Source organism: Aspergillus aculeatus, assembly GCF_001890905.1.
Source record: "Aspergillus aculeatus ATCC 16872 unplaced genomic scaffold ASPACscaffold_9, whole genome shotgun sequence".
Lineage (NCBI taxonomy): Eukaryota > Fungi > Ascomycota > Eurotiomycetes > Eurotiales > Aspergillaceae > Aspergillus > Aspergillus aculeatus.
Genome location: NW_017962984.1, coordinates 792,177 through 807,528, shown reverse-complemented (window position 1 = coordinate 807,528; position 15,352 = coordinate 792,177). Strand labels below are relative to the sequence as shown.

General features: G+C 50.8%; 4 protein-coding genes across 4 annotated transcripts; all 4 read left to right on the top strand.

Annotated features, from left to right (window-relative positions):
- Positions 1–558: 558 nt before the first annotated feature.
- On the top strand, positions 559–3,925 carry ASPACDRAFT_1901933 (GABA permease GabA). Its single transcript, XM_020198772.1, has 18 exons — positions 559–1,078; positions 1,162–1,195; positions 1,325–1,394; positions 1,544–1,616; positions 1,672–1,700; positions 1,830–1,966; positions 2,021–2,135; positions 2,196–2,274; positions 2,324–2,358; positions 2,412–2,440; positions 2,491–2,523; positions 2,575–2,599; positions 2,652–2,853; positions 2,910–2,987; positions 3,044–3,172; positions 3,243–3,390; positions 3,447–3,525; positions 3,575–3,925. The coding sequence occupies exons 1-18, from the start codon at positions 996–998 to the stop codon at positions 3,754–3,756; spliced, it is 1,560 nt and encodes a 519-aa protein (XP_020055639.1). The 5' UTR covers positions 559–995; the 3' UTR covers positions 3,757–3,925.
- Positions 3,926–4,041: 116 nt separating this feature from the next.
- Positions 4,042–5,853, top strand: ASPACDRAFT_79202 (questin oxidase family protein). Its single transcript, XM_020205342.1, has 4 exons — positions 4,042–4,471; positions 4,524–4,669; positions 4,728–4,855; positions 4,907–5,853. Exons 1-4 carry the CDS (start codon positions 4,265–4,267, stop codon positions 5,650–5,652), a joined length of 1,227 nt encoding a protein of 408 aa, XP_020055638.1. The 5' UTR covers positions 4,042–4,264; the 3' UTR covers positions 5,653–5,853.
- Positions 5,854–6,127: 274 nt separating this feature from the next.
- On the top strand, positions 6,128–8,767 carry ASPACDRAFT_120569 (HECT-type E3 ubiquitin transferase). Its single transcript, XM_020196361.1, has 3 exons — positions 6,128–7,254; positions 7,880–8,134; positions 8,214–8,767. Exons 1-3 carry the CDS (start codon positions 6,310–6,312, stop codon positions 8,499–8,501), a joined length of 1,488 nt encoding a protein of 495 aa, XP_020055637.1. The 5' UTR covers positions 6,128–6,309; the 3' UTR covers positions 8,502–8,767.
- Positions 8,768–9,496: 729 nt separating this feature from the next.
- On the top strand, positions 9,497–12,340 carry dapB (dipeptidyl aminopeptidase dapB; the record flags this gene model as incomplete). The annotated part of the gene is made up of 3 exons (XM_020202646.1): positions 9,497–11,822; positions 11,888–12,157; positions 12,222–12,340. 3 exons carry the CDS (start codon positions 9,497–9,499, stop codon positions 12,338–12,340), a joined length of 2,715 nt encoding a protein of 904 aa, XP_020055636.1.
- Between the last annotated feature and the right edge of the window lie 3,012 nt (positions 12,341–15,352).

Below are 15,352 nucleotides of genomic sequence, written 5' to 3'. Positions count from 1 at the left end.
TGTGACGTGTATCATGTATATCATACCTGAGTAATTTGATAGGCTTTGAGGTGACAGAAAATAGATATGCAGAGAAGCCAAAGAACATTCTAAGTCTGGAAGAAGGAGAGCATAGAGGATGTTGATGTCCAAATGAGCGGGACCTCGGAGAAGGTCCGCTGGACTCTACCGAGGACGGAGTGCAGTTTGGCGAAGTTTATGCTTATCGGGGGTGGTCTCCGTCCTATTCAGTAAAGTAGTGTGTCAAACCGGCTTCTAACCCAATGAAAGGTCTACTGGTAACTTGAATCGGAATCGGCCCTGTTTTTCACCGGCCTTCAAGTTAAGCTTCCAATCCCCCAGCTTCCGCTCTTCGGTTCTTTTTCATTGGGTATCGGCGCCTTGTGCTCGGTGGTTCTCGCCAATCAGATAATGACCGACTCTGGTTATCAGTTGAGCTGCTTATCGAGCGGGCGATTAGAGTATCATCATCAATGATAATCTTGATATAAGTTTTGGTTAGCACCGTCTCTTACCCCATATTTATTAGGTAAATGGTGCGATCCGCCACTCTCTCCCCCCGCAATTCCTCCCTTCCTACTCTCTCCTCCTTCTCTCACTCCAATTACTCCACTCAGTGATGTTCCATCATGTAATCTTCATCGGAATCCTGCCCTCTCAAGAGCTCAGATAGTCAGATAACTTAGACCATGAGAGGAAGAGGCTGAGGGTGATCAATGTGTCTTACGGTGGAGGCAACACACCCATTCCCCTCCCCTTCCTGGTCTTAGTCCTTCCGTACCTTCCTCCGTAGAACAGTAGTAGTAGAAAGTGTTCCCTCCCTCCCTTCCTCTGTTCCTTTCCAGTTCTTTTCCCTTTCTCCCCCCATCTCCATCTCCCTCTCCCTCTCTCCTTCTTCCCTCTACAACTTTACTTTCCCTCTAGTCAAAGACCCCATCCCCTCAACTTTCCCCCATCATTTTGTTCGTTGTCGAGCCCATCAGTATTCCACAGCCATGAAAGACCTCCGGGGAGATGATGACGCGCAGCTCGCAGCCCTGGGCCACAGGGCTGAATTAAATCGAAACTTTTCAATGCTGTACGTTGGCCCGATCGCCCTTTCATGACCGACCGTCTTGCACGTGGCCACTAAACTAATGCCTATCTGTTCAACCTGACTAGATCAATGTTAGGCTTAGCCTTTGCTATCCTGAATGTACGTTTCGCCAAAACCTATCATCATTCCTGCATGTGGTTGGCACTACGTCCACCCGTGACACAGATCGCCGGTCGAAAATCCCTTGTGACGATTGCATGGATGCTGATAAAACTATCGACGCTCTAGTCATGGACCGCTCTATCTGCAAGTTTATCGATCAGTCTGCCGTCGGGCGGCTGCGTAAGCGTTGTATGGGGTAAGTCAATCCCTCCTACCTCTACTGTACTTTCAGTCCCCCAGTCTCGCCTGAATGAAGCCGCTCGACGGCAGGATAAGGTTGTGGCTTTGGCTTGCTGGTCCCTTACTGGTCAGAGTTACTCACGGATTGATTGCCCTTCCTTGCAGGATTGGTCACAGCGGGTATCTGTAACCTCTGCATGGCATCCTCTCTGGCAGAGTTCTTGTCAGCGTATCCCACGTGAGTATTGATCGTATGGATTGATGTCCCGGATGGCTACTGACTGAGGTATTAGGGCGGGTGGACAATATCATTGGGTAGCAGGTAAGCTCAATTCACTTGTTTGTTTCTGTTCTTCATGAGTTATGATGTTTATGATGCTGACTGTTCATTCTTTGCAGTCAGTAAGTACAATATGCCCACTATCTTATGAGCGTCACTGAGTGAACAAAGTTGCTCCGGCAAAATACATGCCCGTACTTTCGTGGATTACAGGATGGGCAAACGTATCTGGCTGGGTGGCGCTGGCTGCTACTGGTGGATCTCTAGGCAGTCAACTGATCTTGGGTGTGATTTCCTTGATGCATCCGGTAAGGTTCCCCTTACATCTGCTCAGATGTCACAAGTCGATTAACTCCTTCAAGACATATGAGTCGAAAAGATGGCATCAGTTCCTCATCTACATCGCATTCTGCCTTGTTGCATTCCTGATCAATGCCTTCTTGAATTCTATCCTTCCACGATTGACCAAGGGTGCCTGTATGTGCACAGACTATGAATATCATGGAAAAGAAGCTTGGCAAGGCTAATCTGTTGCAGTTATCTGGTCACTAACCGGCTTCGCTGTTATTTGCATCACTGTGCTATCATGCTCGTCGCCCAATTACAACTCTGGAGAGTAAGGATTTGATTATCATCCTACTGTACACCAACTTACTCGGATTCAGATTCGTCTTTGGCGACTTTATCAACGAGACAGGCTGTGAGTCGAGTGTCAACCAGTTTCGCACGATTATGAATGCTAATAGAACACAGGGCCCGATGGTCTTGCTTGGCTGCTTGGGGTATTTTGCAATCAAGACAAGGTCACATCTTGCCACTAACCGAGTAACAGCTACTTCAAGGAGGCTTTGGTCTTACTGGATTTGTATGGTTGCCCTTGCACGCTGCTCAATAAGCAATACTAACTTTCAGACAGGATGGAGTTGCGCACATGATTGAAGGTATTACCGCGAGGATGACACTTTACTTATCACAGACGCTAAACATCAGCAGAGATCCCGAACCCCTCTGTAGTAGGGCCTAAGATTATGATCGGCTGCGTTGCCATTGGCACTTTCACCGGTACCATCTTCTTGATTGTACTGCTTTTCGTTGCTGGTGACATCAACAACGTCATCAGCTCGGCAGCTACTCCCCTACTTCAGATCTTCTATGACGCGACGAGGAGCAATGCTGGATCTATCTGTCTTCTGATGTACGCGAGCTCTGCCCCGCCTGATCGCTCTTGATCCATGCTGACGGAAATTCTAGTTTCCCCTTGGTCTGTGTCCTCTTCGCCGCTGTTACCATCACGACGACAAGCAGCCGCATGGTCTATGCATTCGCAAGGTAACCACCATTCGGCTTGTTACCATCTTCTGAATATGAGCTAATGGTCACAACAGAGACGGCGGTCTCCCAGCTTCGCCTTTCTTCAGCAAAGTTCATCCGAGACTACAATTGCCTCTGAACGCTTTGTACCTGACTAGCTTTTTCTGCGTTGTATTCGGATGCATCTTCCTCGGTTCTTCCAGGTAAGTGAACAGCGGATCTTGATTATACTGTATAACTCAGCCGAGGAGGCCACCGCTAATACATGATTAGTGCGTTCAATGCCATTCTTTCTTCGTCTGTGATTCTGCTCGACATTGCATATGCCATTCCCATTGCTGTGAATTGCGCTCGGGGCCGGAAGATGCTGCCTGAAAGACCTTTCGTTCTGCCCAGTATCTTTGGCTGGACTGCCAACATAGTACGTCCAATGAGGCCCGGATTGAATAAGATGCACAGCACTAACGATATGCCTAGATCTCTTTGTGCTACATCACGATGACCACTGTTCTCTTCGTTTTCCCGCCCGATCGCATTGTGACCGGCAGCAATATGAGTAAGTTCGCTATCAACTATCACCGATTCGGAGTTGCTAACTAGAGTAGACTACTGCATTGTTGTTGTTGGAGTAGTCATGATCTTGTCGGTCTTCCAATGGATTGTTGACGGTCGTAAGAATTTCTCCGGACCCCGAATGGACGTTGACGTGATTTCGGGACAGGTTGCCGCCGGTGGTGAACCTGCTGACTATGCCGTGGAACACGGTATTCCCATGATAAATAAATGATTTGTGTTTCTTAGATTAAAGCAGAATTTGTCTTCGAGCACAGGTGCCGAAGGACAAATCTGTCACGAGTTTACATCTCTAGAGTTGATTTCATAGGAATCTACTGTATTTGTTGGGAAGCCAGAACAGGACTAGCTTGATGACATAAGCCAGCATAACTGGAGTAGCTAAGTTGCATAAAAGATGTCATCATTTGCATCATTCCATCAATTGGCACATGGTTGAGGCATCTCTTCCCCACTCTCCCAACTATCGATCTTGATTTCAAACCATTTACTAGGGATCCGATTGTGTACTGCAGCTTGAAATTGTTATGCTTGTAACTTGGCTTGAGATTAGCGCTTCACTGTGGCGTTGATCTCTCATACCCATCCTCAATAGCATATCGCCTGATCTCAACGTTGAAGACCCACCGGACGCCAACAAAGTGATCCGCTCCCTTGACTTTTACAACTTATCGGCCTCTTCACTACTCATTGTTGTTATTGTAATACCTACTAAAAAAACCATGGATATGATCTCTTTCCTGCCCTCAATCGGTCGATGGAGACCGTGGGGAGATTCCAAAGTCTTCAATATCTCTCCGGTTGAAGTGCATGAGATCGACACGGCCCAAGAGAAGCCTGCCCGTGCTCTGAAGCATCTACTTAAACTGAACCACGCCAACTACGCTTTCTTGTGGAATGAACGCAAATTTCACAACCATGCACCTCATGTTTGTCACTGTATAGCCAAGACATAGTACGGTATTGTACTGATTGGCACAGATCCTCAGTTCAGCCTTCCTGCAAGGCGCAGATGCAGATGACCTGAATCGTATATACGAAAACGAGTCCAAATCTCTCGATCCCTGGGAAAACTCTCCCGGCGAAATCAGTACATATGACTGGCGGGACTATCTTTCGCGCCGAGAGTAAGTAGCCAGTCAAGTCCTTGGTGCAATGGCCAATCTTGCTGACCATCTGACCCAGATACCAACGTGCGTTCGTAGACTTCTTCGAGGATGAACTCGTCCGGCATAGCTATGACTGGAAAGAAGTCGCTTTTCAGTACCTTTTTTCAGGCAAAGAACCGATGTTCAGCTCTCTTGTTGCAGATCGTGCGTGGCAGCCTCAAACCCTCTCATCTCTACCTCTCTAATATGGCATAGTTGGACACCCCCTTATTCACCTCGCATATGCTTTCGAGATGTCCAGTCGCGAAGTAGCTATGGAGGCACTTGGTATGGCCGCTACCTGCTACGGTAGTATCCATAAATACCTTGACGACCCATCCTACTCCAAGATCGAACCCTCCTACCACACCACTTCTCTATTCGAGGTCCTCGCCAAAGTCCGAGCTGACAAGCAATTCGACAATCTCTTCACTACTTCGGGCGAGGAAAACATCGAAGTTCTCTTCCGCAACCACGAAGCGGCCCTCCTCAATCACTGGAACGCATGGACGATCCAAGATCCCGTCACTCAGTTCCGCGAGAGCCAGGAAGTGGCTGCGGCGCTGCTGACCGCCACAGTGTCCGCCGCCCGCCCCAAGTACGACTTCTTCCTCGTCCACACTCTCACGACGAGCCACGCGGTGCGGATCCTGCTCCCTCTCATCCCAGGGAAGTTCCAGATGGCTTTGGTCCGGCAGTGGTGGCTCATGGCGCTGAGCGTGTATGTCGCGGGGCTCCGACCGGAGATCGATCTTGAGAGGGTCAGGGGATACGAGCTCAAAGGCCGAGATTGGAAATGGACGGCACACATGGCCGTCAAGGGGCAGTACTCGACGGACGCACACTACGTCAAGGCGATCCGGGCTTTGAGAGAAGCGGCCAATACGTGGGGGGATCCGGAGAAGTTCTATCTTCGGGCGGCTGTTCGATTTGCAGATGAGTTCGATGATTGGGCGTTCTAAGATGGGAAAACAGCGTATGAGATACTGAGATTATCAAATTTGGTTGCGGTTTTGTTATACGGTAGTTCTGGTTCCGTGGGGGTATGACATGGTTTATTGGCTGGATGCTATTTCGTCACCTGTACCCTAGTCTAGTGTATCAGATTGGCAACTCTTTGTATTGTAGTGACAGTGTCGCCAAATTGAGACATCGTGCTTGCGGCATAGTTTCGTGGATCTCTACGGAGTGCTCCGTACATACTCATGTCTCCAATTCATGCCTCAGGCACCACCAGACAACGGAAGCACTGACCGCCTTTGAACGGCAGAATGCCCCGAGCCTCGAGAAACCCCCGGGCATAAGCGGAAATAAGAGGTAACAAGCCAACGAAATCCAGTCCGCGAAACTGTTCAAAAGGCGGTGGCAGAAAGAGCCCACCTGCTGAGCGCGGCAGCACCACCTAAAGCGCAGCGCGTCAACAGCTCCAGGCTTGCACCACTAACTTCATTGATCAACCTTCTCAAAGAAAATTTGTGGACAGGCAGCATTCAATCTAAACACTACCATTATTATTCACCGCTATACTAACACAAAAGCATACTAACAACAATAAGGGATCTCAATACAGCATAACCGGGGAACCACACACCCCTCCTCTTCCGGACAAACAGAAAAAGATGCAACCAACACCAAAGACAGCCGAGGACGAGGATCAGACGAGCCCTCTGATCTACCTCCACGCCGAACTCCTCCCGCATATCCGTCACATCACCCTCTATGTCTCTGTTCCTGCTGAGGACAGCGACGCCCATGCCCAATCGCAAGACACCTGTCCTAGATCAGTGGAAACAAAGGGAGATGTGCAAATCACACTCTCCGAGTCCCGCCGCGCGGTGTCCGTGTCGGTGGCCTCGCCACAACTGCCGGACAACCGTGACGATGATGCTTCTACGGAAACAAGAACAGCGATGGAAGCTGAACCCGAAACGGAAACGATGAAGCTCCCCGCGCGCGTCACGGAGGCCGCAAGATATGTGCTTCGCGCCCCGCAGTGGCAGCGTACTTCTTCTGAGGGGAGGAGGCGGGAGTCGTCGTTTCGGATGCAGGTTGCTGCCGCTGATGATGATACCGGTAATCAGACAAATGGGACTGGATTGTTGGCGGGGAGGGGAGGGGATGAGGAGCTGGTGGGCGGGTTTGTGCCGTGGAGGGCGCCGGATATGCGGCCGGGGACGCGGGTAAGATGTCGCGGGTGTGAAGGGGTGGTTCTGGATCAACCTGCGCGATCGGCCGGGGGGTGGGTGTGGAAGGACCTGCCGAGTGGGAATTGGGCGGAGATGATGGATTTTTGGCATTGTCATAAGCCGGATCCTGAGGGTGGTCATAATCATGGTGATGGTGAGGGTAAGGGCGAGGGTGATGGTGAGGGCGGGCTTGATGCCGGGGAGCAGCAACAGCAGCAGCAGGGTGCGAAAGCTGATGGGGGAGGTCGATCGGAAGATCCGAATGCGACGGTCAAAGGGTATGGAGCTGCGAATCAGGTCGTGGCTACCGTGGGCACGATCCTGGTGGATGTCGCGACTTTTCTGGTGGCGGTGGAGGATTGTTTGGGGGTGATGAAGGTAAGGACCTCTGTTCCCTTCTTCTGTGGTTTTTTTGCTATCCCCGAGATGAAAAGCTTTTGCAAGGCTTGGTATCTCAGTGCATGAGGGCAACAAGAAGGAGACCTTTTCTGGCCTGTTTTCCTCCGTGGTATGGTCTCCGATACAATTGCCCGACATTAATCATGGGCCTTGATTCATTATTATATTCATGGTGCAAGAGAAGCAGGAAGGGGAGACTACTGATGGCTATGCGTGGGCTGATTTTCCTATATGATGGTGTAGTTATCCTCTTCTCTCCCTCGAGATAGGAGATGGATTGCGCAGCATCATTGTGGCATCGGCTTTGCTTAGTCGTTGGTAGCTTCCTCTGAGGGCTTCGTTCTGGGATCAAGGCTGGCGCCCTCGCATAAAGTTCCTTCGTTGTCTTTTTTGATCCCGAGTCCAATGGGAGTCGACGTGATCATGGCGAGGTACATTGTTTGGTGTGGTATAATACATGGAACTAGCTTAGACTCATAGAACATGTAACTTGACTTGATGCTGGCGTATTGTGAAGCACTACCTTGCTATGCCTCTTCCTTTCCCCTCTACTCGCCATCTTATCATTATCCCTTGCTAATAGCTCGAATAAAAACCTCTTTAGGACCCGGACTCCGATGAAATCCGCTGCTGCAATTGTAATACATTACTCGGCCAAGTCGACCTTACAGCCCAAGGCTGGAGACTCTTCAAGACCGCTCTCTCCGCAACAAAGACGAATACTGATGCTGATACCGAGCAAATGGAGTGGGAATCCCACCCCATCGAGGTCATCATCGCCGCCCAACTCCTGGAGCTAGTCGAGCGAGAAAGCGCGCGTCGCTTCGTCGTGCACTGCGGACATAGCAGTGGATTGTTGGTACGTTTCTCCCAGTCTCCCACAGGAAGTCATGCTTGCTTGCTCGACCATATGCTAAACTCCTCCGACAAAAAACCAGATCTGGGTCTTCAACCCCGACATGCGGTATTCCAACTCGAGCGCCCACCACAGCATCGCCGCCCAACGAGCGATGAAGGTGTTCTTCCAGTCTCTCCACAATGTGGAGCAGACGCTGCACCCGGAGGTCGGGAAGCCGTCGACCACGCTGGCGTTGGAGGAAGTGCGGTTGCCGGAGGAGACGTATCGGGCTTTCGAGGAAGTGCTGCACCGGAGGAATGCGATGCTGCCCGTGTCGGCCAGTCTGTTTCGGGAGTGGAGGGTGGGGATTTTGCATCGGTTGCAGTGATGTTGAGGGTTTATGTCCTTGTTGGAAGGGAGGAAGGTGTGGGTGTTTTACTGCAGGTTGTTGGAGAGTTCATGTGGTGATAGCGATACCCTTTTCATGGTTATTAGGTGCATTTAGATACAATGGGCATCCAGACTACAAGTTGTATATAATGCATCCCTATTGAGGTAGCTATAGATAGTACTAGTGCAAAGCACCGGGGTAGGATGGAAGGTTATTCACAGGACATAATAGAACCAAGTCTTAATGATGCACAGGTTACCGGTCGAAACATACTCTACTTAGTGACAATTACTCAGTGACAAAGCTGTAGTGGAGCAGTAGTATAAGGAAAGCTACTTTATATTCGGAAAATCTGGTCGAATAGAGTCAAATTCTATATATTGAACGGGTACTGCTTCTAGAAATAACATATAACAATCCTCAGGGTAACTGGTTAACTTCGTATGTATAAGTTCAACATCATGTATAATAGAAGAGGAGCACGCGCCACCATATTGAGCCTATTGTCAAACTGCTACACAGTGGTTGATGATTGTCTCGAATAGGCTATCAATAACTAGCGGCCGATCGTGTGAATAGTGAATAGCGCAATTGATGCCTCGGGCCGTCAAAGGCTATCCGCTGGAACGATCGGCTTCCGATACCCCCTGTTTCGAATCTCCCTCACACTCACACACACACTCTCCGAACTTCTTTTTCTCAATGTCATAGGTTCTGTCTTTCCTGACTTCTTCAAACCTTCCACTGGCCCAGAGACTTAAGGCCAGCCGAGATCTGTTGTCCATTCCCCGATCGCAACGAATGCCGATGCACCTTCGCTGATAGCGATCCTCCGATCTTATCAGCCTCCTAGCTACCCCAGCCATCTGTCCTGTCCTACGTGCCTCGCACCGACGCATGTGTCTTTCCCACGCCTAGTGATTCACACCTGAATCCCGCACTCTCCCATCATGGGGACATACGCCGATGATGGTAACACGCAGTTCCTGCCCATGAGCCGCTCCAGGACCGCCTCTCAGTCATCCTCTGATTCGGACCTCTCCGTCGACACCCCGTTCCCCGACGAATCCAAATTCACAACCACCCACATGAACGACCCCTTAAAGTCCAGCTCAGCCGAGGATGCGAGATATCGAGACGTGGAGGAAGGCGAACCGCAGCCCGATGAGCCATTCCTACCCTCGTCGCAAAAGAAACCGGCCGCATCGACCGGACGCCGGACCTCGCGTATAATCTGGGCATTGGTCATACTGTGTGTTGCAGGTTGGCTCTGGGGGTTGGCGCTGTTCGTGGCGCAGAAGCAGTCCGGCGACCTCGCTGTCTCCGAAGCGCTGCAGTCGCATGATTCCAGCCCCTTTTCGGACAGCACGAGTTCCGGAAAGCCTGTCACGCTGGAGCAGGTGCTCAGGGGTCAATGGCAACCCATTTCGCACGCCATCTCATGGATCGCAGGGCCCGACGGAGAAGACGGCTTACTGGTGGAGCGAGGGGAAGGCGAGGGCAAGGCCTACCTGCGCGTGGAAGATATCCGCAGCCGCAAGAAGGATGTCCAGAGCCAGGAGAGTCGGGTGCTGATGGAAAAGCCCTCTGTGCATGTGGATGGGCGTGATATTTTCCCGGCCATGACGTGGCCCAGCCCCGATCTCATGAAGGTCTTGCTCTTGTCGGACCGTGAGAAGAATTGGAGACATTCGTACACGGGCAACTACTGGATTTTCGACGTCGACACCCAAACGGCGCAAGCGCTGGATCCCAGCGAACCCGATGGACGGGTTCAGCTCGCGGTCTGGTCGCCCGCTTCTGATGCTGTCGTCTTCGCCAGAGGGAACAACCTATATCTGCGGAAGTTGTCGTCGGATAGCGTGGTCCAGATCACTAAGGACGGCGGCGCGGACCTTTTCTACGGTGTACCTGATTGGGTTTACGAAGAGGAAGTCATCTCCGGCAACAGTGTAACCTGGTGGTCTAGCGGCGGCGAGTACCTCGCTTTCCTTCGCACCAACGAATCCTCCGTGCCTGAGTTCCCAGTCCAGTATCACCTCTCGAGACCCTCTGGAAAAGAGCCGCTCCCGGGACTCGAAAATTATCCGGAAGTGAGAGAGATCAAGTATCCCAAGCCCGGCGCGCCCAACCCTGTCGTGAATTTGCAATTCTACGACGTTGAGAAACAACAAGTATTCACAGTTGACATCCCCGGCGACTTTAGTGATGAGGATCGCATTATCATCGAGGTGGTCTGGGCTGGTGCAGACAAGGTCATTGTGCGCACCACAAACAGAGAGAGTGACGTCCTCAAAGTCTTCCTAGTTGACACAAAATCCCGCAGTGGTAAGCTTGTTCGAACTGAAGACGTCGCAAGCATCGACGGCGGCTGGGTGGAGCCATCCCAGTATACCAGGTTCATTCCCGCGGATCCAAGCAATGGCCGGCCACACGACGGATATCTCGACACTGTGATTCACAATGGTTACGACCATCTTGCATACTTTGCGCCCCTGGATAACTCTGAGCCAGTCATGCTCACCACAGGTGAATGGGAGGTGGTCGAAGCTCCTGCCGCCGTTGATCCCCACCGAGGCGTCGTCTACTTCATTGCAACAAAAGAAGCTCCCACCCAGCGCCACCTGTACCAAGTGAATTTCGATGGGTCCAACCTCAAGGCTCTTACAGATACCTCCAAACCAGGCTACTACGACGTTTCTTTCTCCCAAGGTACTGGATATGCACTTCTCAGTTACAAGGGCCCCTCCATCCCATGGCAGTCAATTGTCAACACCGAGACAGACGAGATCATCCTCGAAGAGACCATCGAGGACAACGCCGGCCTCTCTCGTATGGTCGAGACATACGCCATCCCGACGGAGATCTACCAAAATGTCACCATTGACGGCTTCACGCTCCAGGTCGTCGAACGTCGCCCCCCTCACTTTAACCCGGCCAAGAAATACCCCGTGCTGTTCTATCTCTACGGCGGGCCCGGCTCACAAACAGTCGATCGTAAATTTACCGTCGATTTCCAGGCATATATCGCCTCCAGTCTGGGCTACATAGTCGTCACTGTTGACGGCCGAGGCACGGGCTACATCGGCCGCAAAGCACGATGCATCGTCCGCGGCAACTTAGGCTACTATGAAGCTCACGACCAGATTGCCACGGCCAAGATGTGGGCACAAAAGACTTATGTTGATGCGACCCGAATGGCGATCTGGGGCTGGAGCTATGGCGGATTCATGACCTTGAAGACACTCGAGCAAGACGCAGGACAAACATTCCAATACGGAATGGCTGTTGCACCTGTGACTGATTGGAGATTCTACGGTACGCGTCCAAGCCCCTCCCAAAAAAAACAAGGTTGACCCTCACATTGACAATGTATCAAACAGATTCTATCTACACTGAACGCTACATGCACACCCCCGAACACAATCCCACGGGATTCGACAATGCCTCTATCTCCGACATGTCTGCGCTTCAGGAAACCGTGCGATTCCTGGTCATGCACGGCTCCTCAGACGACAACGTCCATCTTCAGAATACTCTTGTCTTGGTTGATAAGCTGGACCTGGCTAGTGTTGAGAACTACGATCTGCATGTGTACCCGGATTCCGATCACAACATTGCCTTCCACAATGCGCACACCATGGTTTACGAGCGTAAGTTGGCCTCCTTCCTTGCCTTTGCGTACATCAGGGAGGAGATACTAATTTCGTCAATTAGGTCTTTCGAGCTGGCTCATCAATGCATTCAATGACGAGTGGCATCGTATCGATCATCCAGTTCCTGATGAGTCGATGTGGAGTAGGGTCAAGCGCTCGTTGCCCATTCTGGCACATTAGCTAGATTACGAGGCTCTCCGTCGGGCTGGCGTTCTTCGGTTCATATGATGAGAATTATCTCAATTTTCATTTCCTTTCTTTGTATATACGCACTGGAATAAATGGGTTTCCTCCAAGCTTCTTTCGTCCTCCGGCGATCCACTCCCTTCTCTGTGATCACGATCCTTCCGCCACGCTCATTTTACCAATCGCCCGAGGAGAAAGATCCCTAGAGAAAAAAAACCAAAACCACTCTCAGTGCCGGGCCATCTGCGCTTTAGCGGGATTACCGCCACGGCAGTCAGTCCGGTCCGGTGTTCACCGAGGCCAGAGTGGGACAAGAGACGGGATCGGAGGAGACAAGTTGACCAGTATCGGTATGCCAAGCATGACAGGTGAGGATCCATCCCCTCTAAGATCCAAGATCCCGCGGAAGGTCACGATAGTTCCGATAGAGTGTTGCCTTCGACTGCTGGGATTGGAGGAGAAGGCCCCATGCAAGGGCCACACCACCTGCGTGCCGCTCTGCATACGTCGCTTATCATTGCCGGGTACGATCTGAGCATCTTTGAGGGGAAACTGGATTCAGTCGGGTGAGATCTTCTACTAAGTATGGGTACTCCGTGTGTTTCGAGATCTATCCACCCGGATATAACATCCAGTCTATCGTGAATGGCTTGAGATGAGCGGATGGGGCACACGCTGACTACTTCGAAGAGATCGGGGAAGTGGGCGCCGATGAATCAGGGCAGTTGCATGAACTTCGTACAAGGAGGAAGGAGAAGTTGGAAGTAGTGGGTTGAGAAGGACTGCCTCAGGCAGAGCACCTCGTGTCAGGCGCCTTTCCTTACTGAATTAGTCCCATGCTTAATCGCGAATTCCAATCTAAGGATGTATAGAGGAACCCACGGTATCAACCTTACAACTACTGAGCGTTCTCACCCACTCGCTCACACTCTATCTTCCTTGGACTTGTCACTGGTCTCCCTCAAGGCGTTTGCATTATATGCTTTTTGATCCTTCACTATCGTACACCGAGAAGAAGAAATACCCTTCCCCATCGCCGCCGACTGCTGTCGAGGGATGGATGCCCGAGAAACACCTTCTCTTTGCTGAGGAGCGCTCAGTCTCCCTCAACCGATAGCGCGCGCCTCATCCACCCGCCCCCAACCGGTGTCACGGACCCATCAATTCCCATTTTCCGATTCAGAAAGTTGAAAACCAGAAGAGACAAGACATGAGAGTTCCCGAGATCAAGCACGCCGTGATGTTCTCCCCCCCCCTCCTCGGAAGCGAGTGGCATCTCTTTCTCTCTCTCTATCTCTCTCTCTCTCTCTCTCTCTTTTCTTCTCTCTTCTGTTATTCCCGGATGGTAGAACAAAACGAAAATTCCCGCCAAGAAATGGTGTTGAGATCTGAGTTTCAGAAATGATTCACTGATTTTCGTCCTCATTAGCAGGATGTTCAACTTTCACGATTCTCAGGAGGAAGCCTCACACTTTGTTCAAATCAGCCGACGGGAGTTCCGCAGATGTGGCAATTCTTGCCAGGGATGACCCAGACTTCTTTGCCCTGCTTGGCGCAGGTCGGGCAACGCGCTCCTGGCATCTGTTTTGGGGGGAATTGGTGTCAGAGACTATGATGCACGAATATAACAATCATAAGGCTTTTCTCGGGAAAACTCACAGTCATTGTGTTGTGATTGATGTGTTTATAGGGTCGATTTTGCGACAGGCGCGTGACGATGAGAAGATGGTGACTGCAAAAGATATGGTCTCAGGTTGCTTTGAGGGCTTTGATGGAAGAGATTGAAGGTGAGCTTTCACTGAGGAATTGGGTAAGAAAGTGTGCGTGCTTTGCTTGGGTAAGTATGTATTTTGACTGATGAGTATACAGCCCGATGGTAGGTGCCCTGCTGCTCTTTATATACCTCGTTAAGGGATGGGCTTATTGGCTTTCTCAAACATCCATTAGACCAGGAGAAACTCTGTGTATCCATTGGGAGATCATCACTCTAGCCCGGACCTGTCGATTGGAGACACGACTAAATTTAAAAAATTATGCATCCAAGGTACCAATCTACATGGACCCTGGTGGGCAACAAACATGTCATGTCGGCCGCATTGATTATCCAAGTTACTCGGATCTTCCCGTTCATGTCTTGCATTACTCAACCCGGCCAATGAGAACATCATTTCGAAGCGATTTCAGCTGGGAACTTGCGATGTGTGATAGATACATGTTCAGCTATCCCTGATGTGACTAGTGATGATGAGAAGCGCTGGGCAATGCAAAGTCGAAAACAAAAAAGCCAAATAGAAAATTTCGAGGAAAAGGAAAAAGAAGACCGCAACTTGTGAAACGCGAGATGGGAACCGTTAATGCATCCAAATAGTGGAAACTCGGTATTCGGTATTCTCCACTCGGACTTGCGCCTTGCACTTGTGACTGGTGCAAATACATTGATATCCCGCTCAACAAATCTATACATAGCTATCAGAACCCAGTGATGCTGGGTGTTGCAAGTCAGAATGAGCTCCAGATGCTTGACCGCCTATGGCTGACAGTGTATAGGTCACACTTCATCTAATTCGATGTTCGGAGCTAGCGGGTTGAGAGACTTGGCGCCGATTGCGATGAATTGATGGCACAGCTGTGCAGCAGTTTTGTACTGTACGTCAATGGATGTCCGAGAACCACCAACCGTAACTGACATGCTCAAAGTCCTTCCTAAAACGTCTAATGAACAATCGCTCCTCCGCAACGGCCAAACTGATACTGCCCAAATCTGATTGATACTCTCGATGCGCTGCTGAACGGTGAGCGGCAGAAAGCGTCGTGGCTGAAAACCTCATCAAGCTAGGTCAGATTTACCGGGTTTGTCAGGCAAGACATGGGGTTTGCGACACCTGGTCCCACAATGGAGGGCCTGGCTTCGCTAACTGCGCCTAACCCAAGGAATGCCGAGTAGGATGAAGTTCGGTGCTTCACATTGAGCTATCTCTCCTCTGTGTCTGGATAGCGCATTCGACA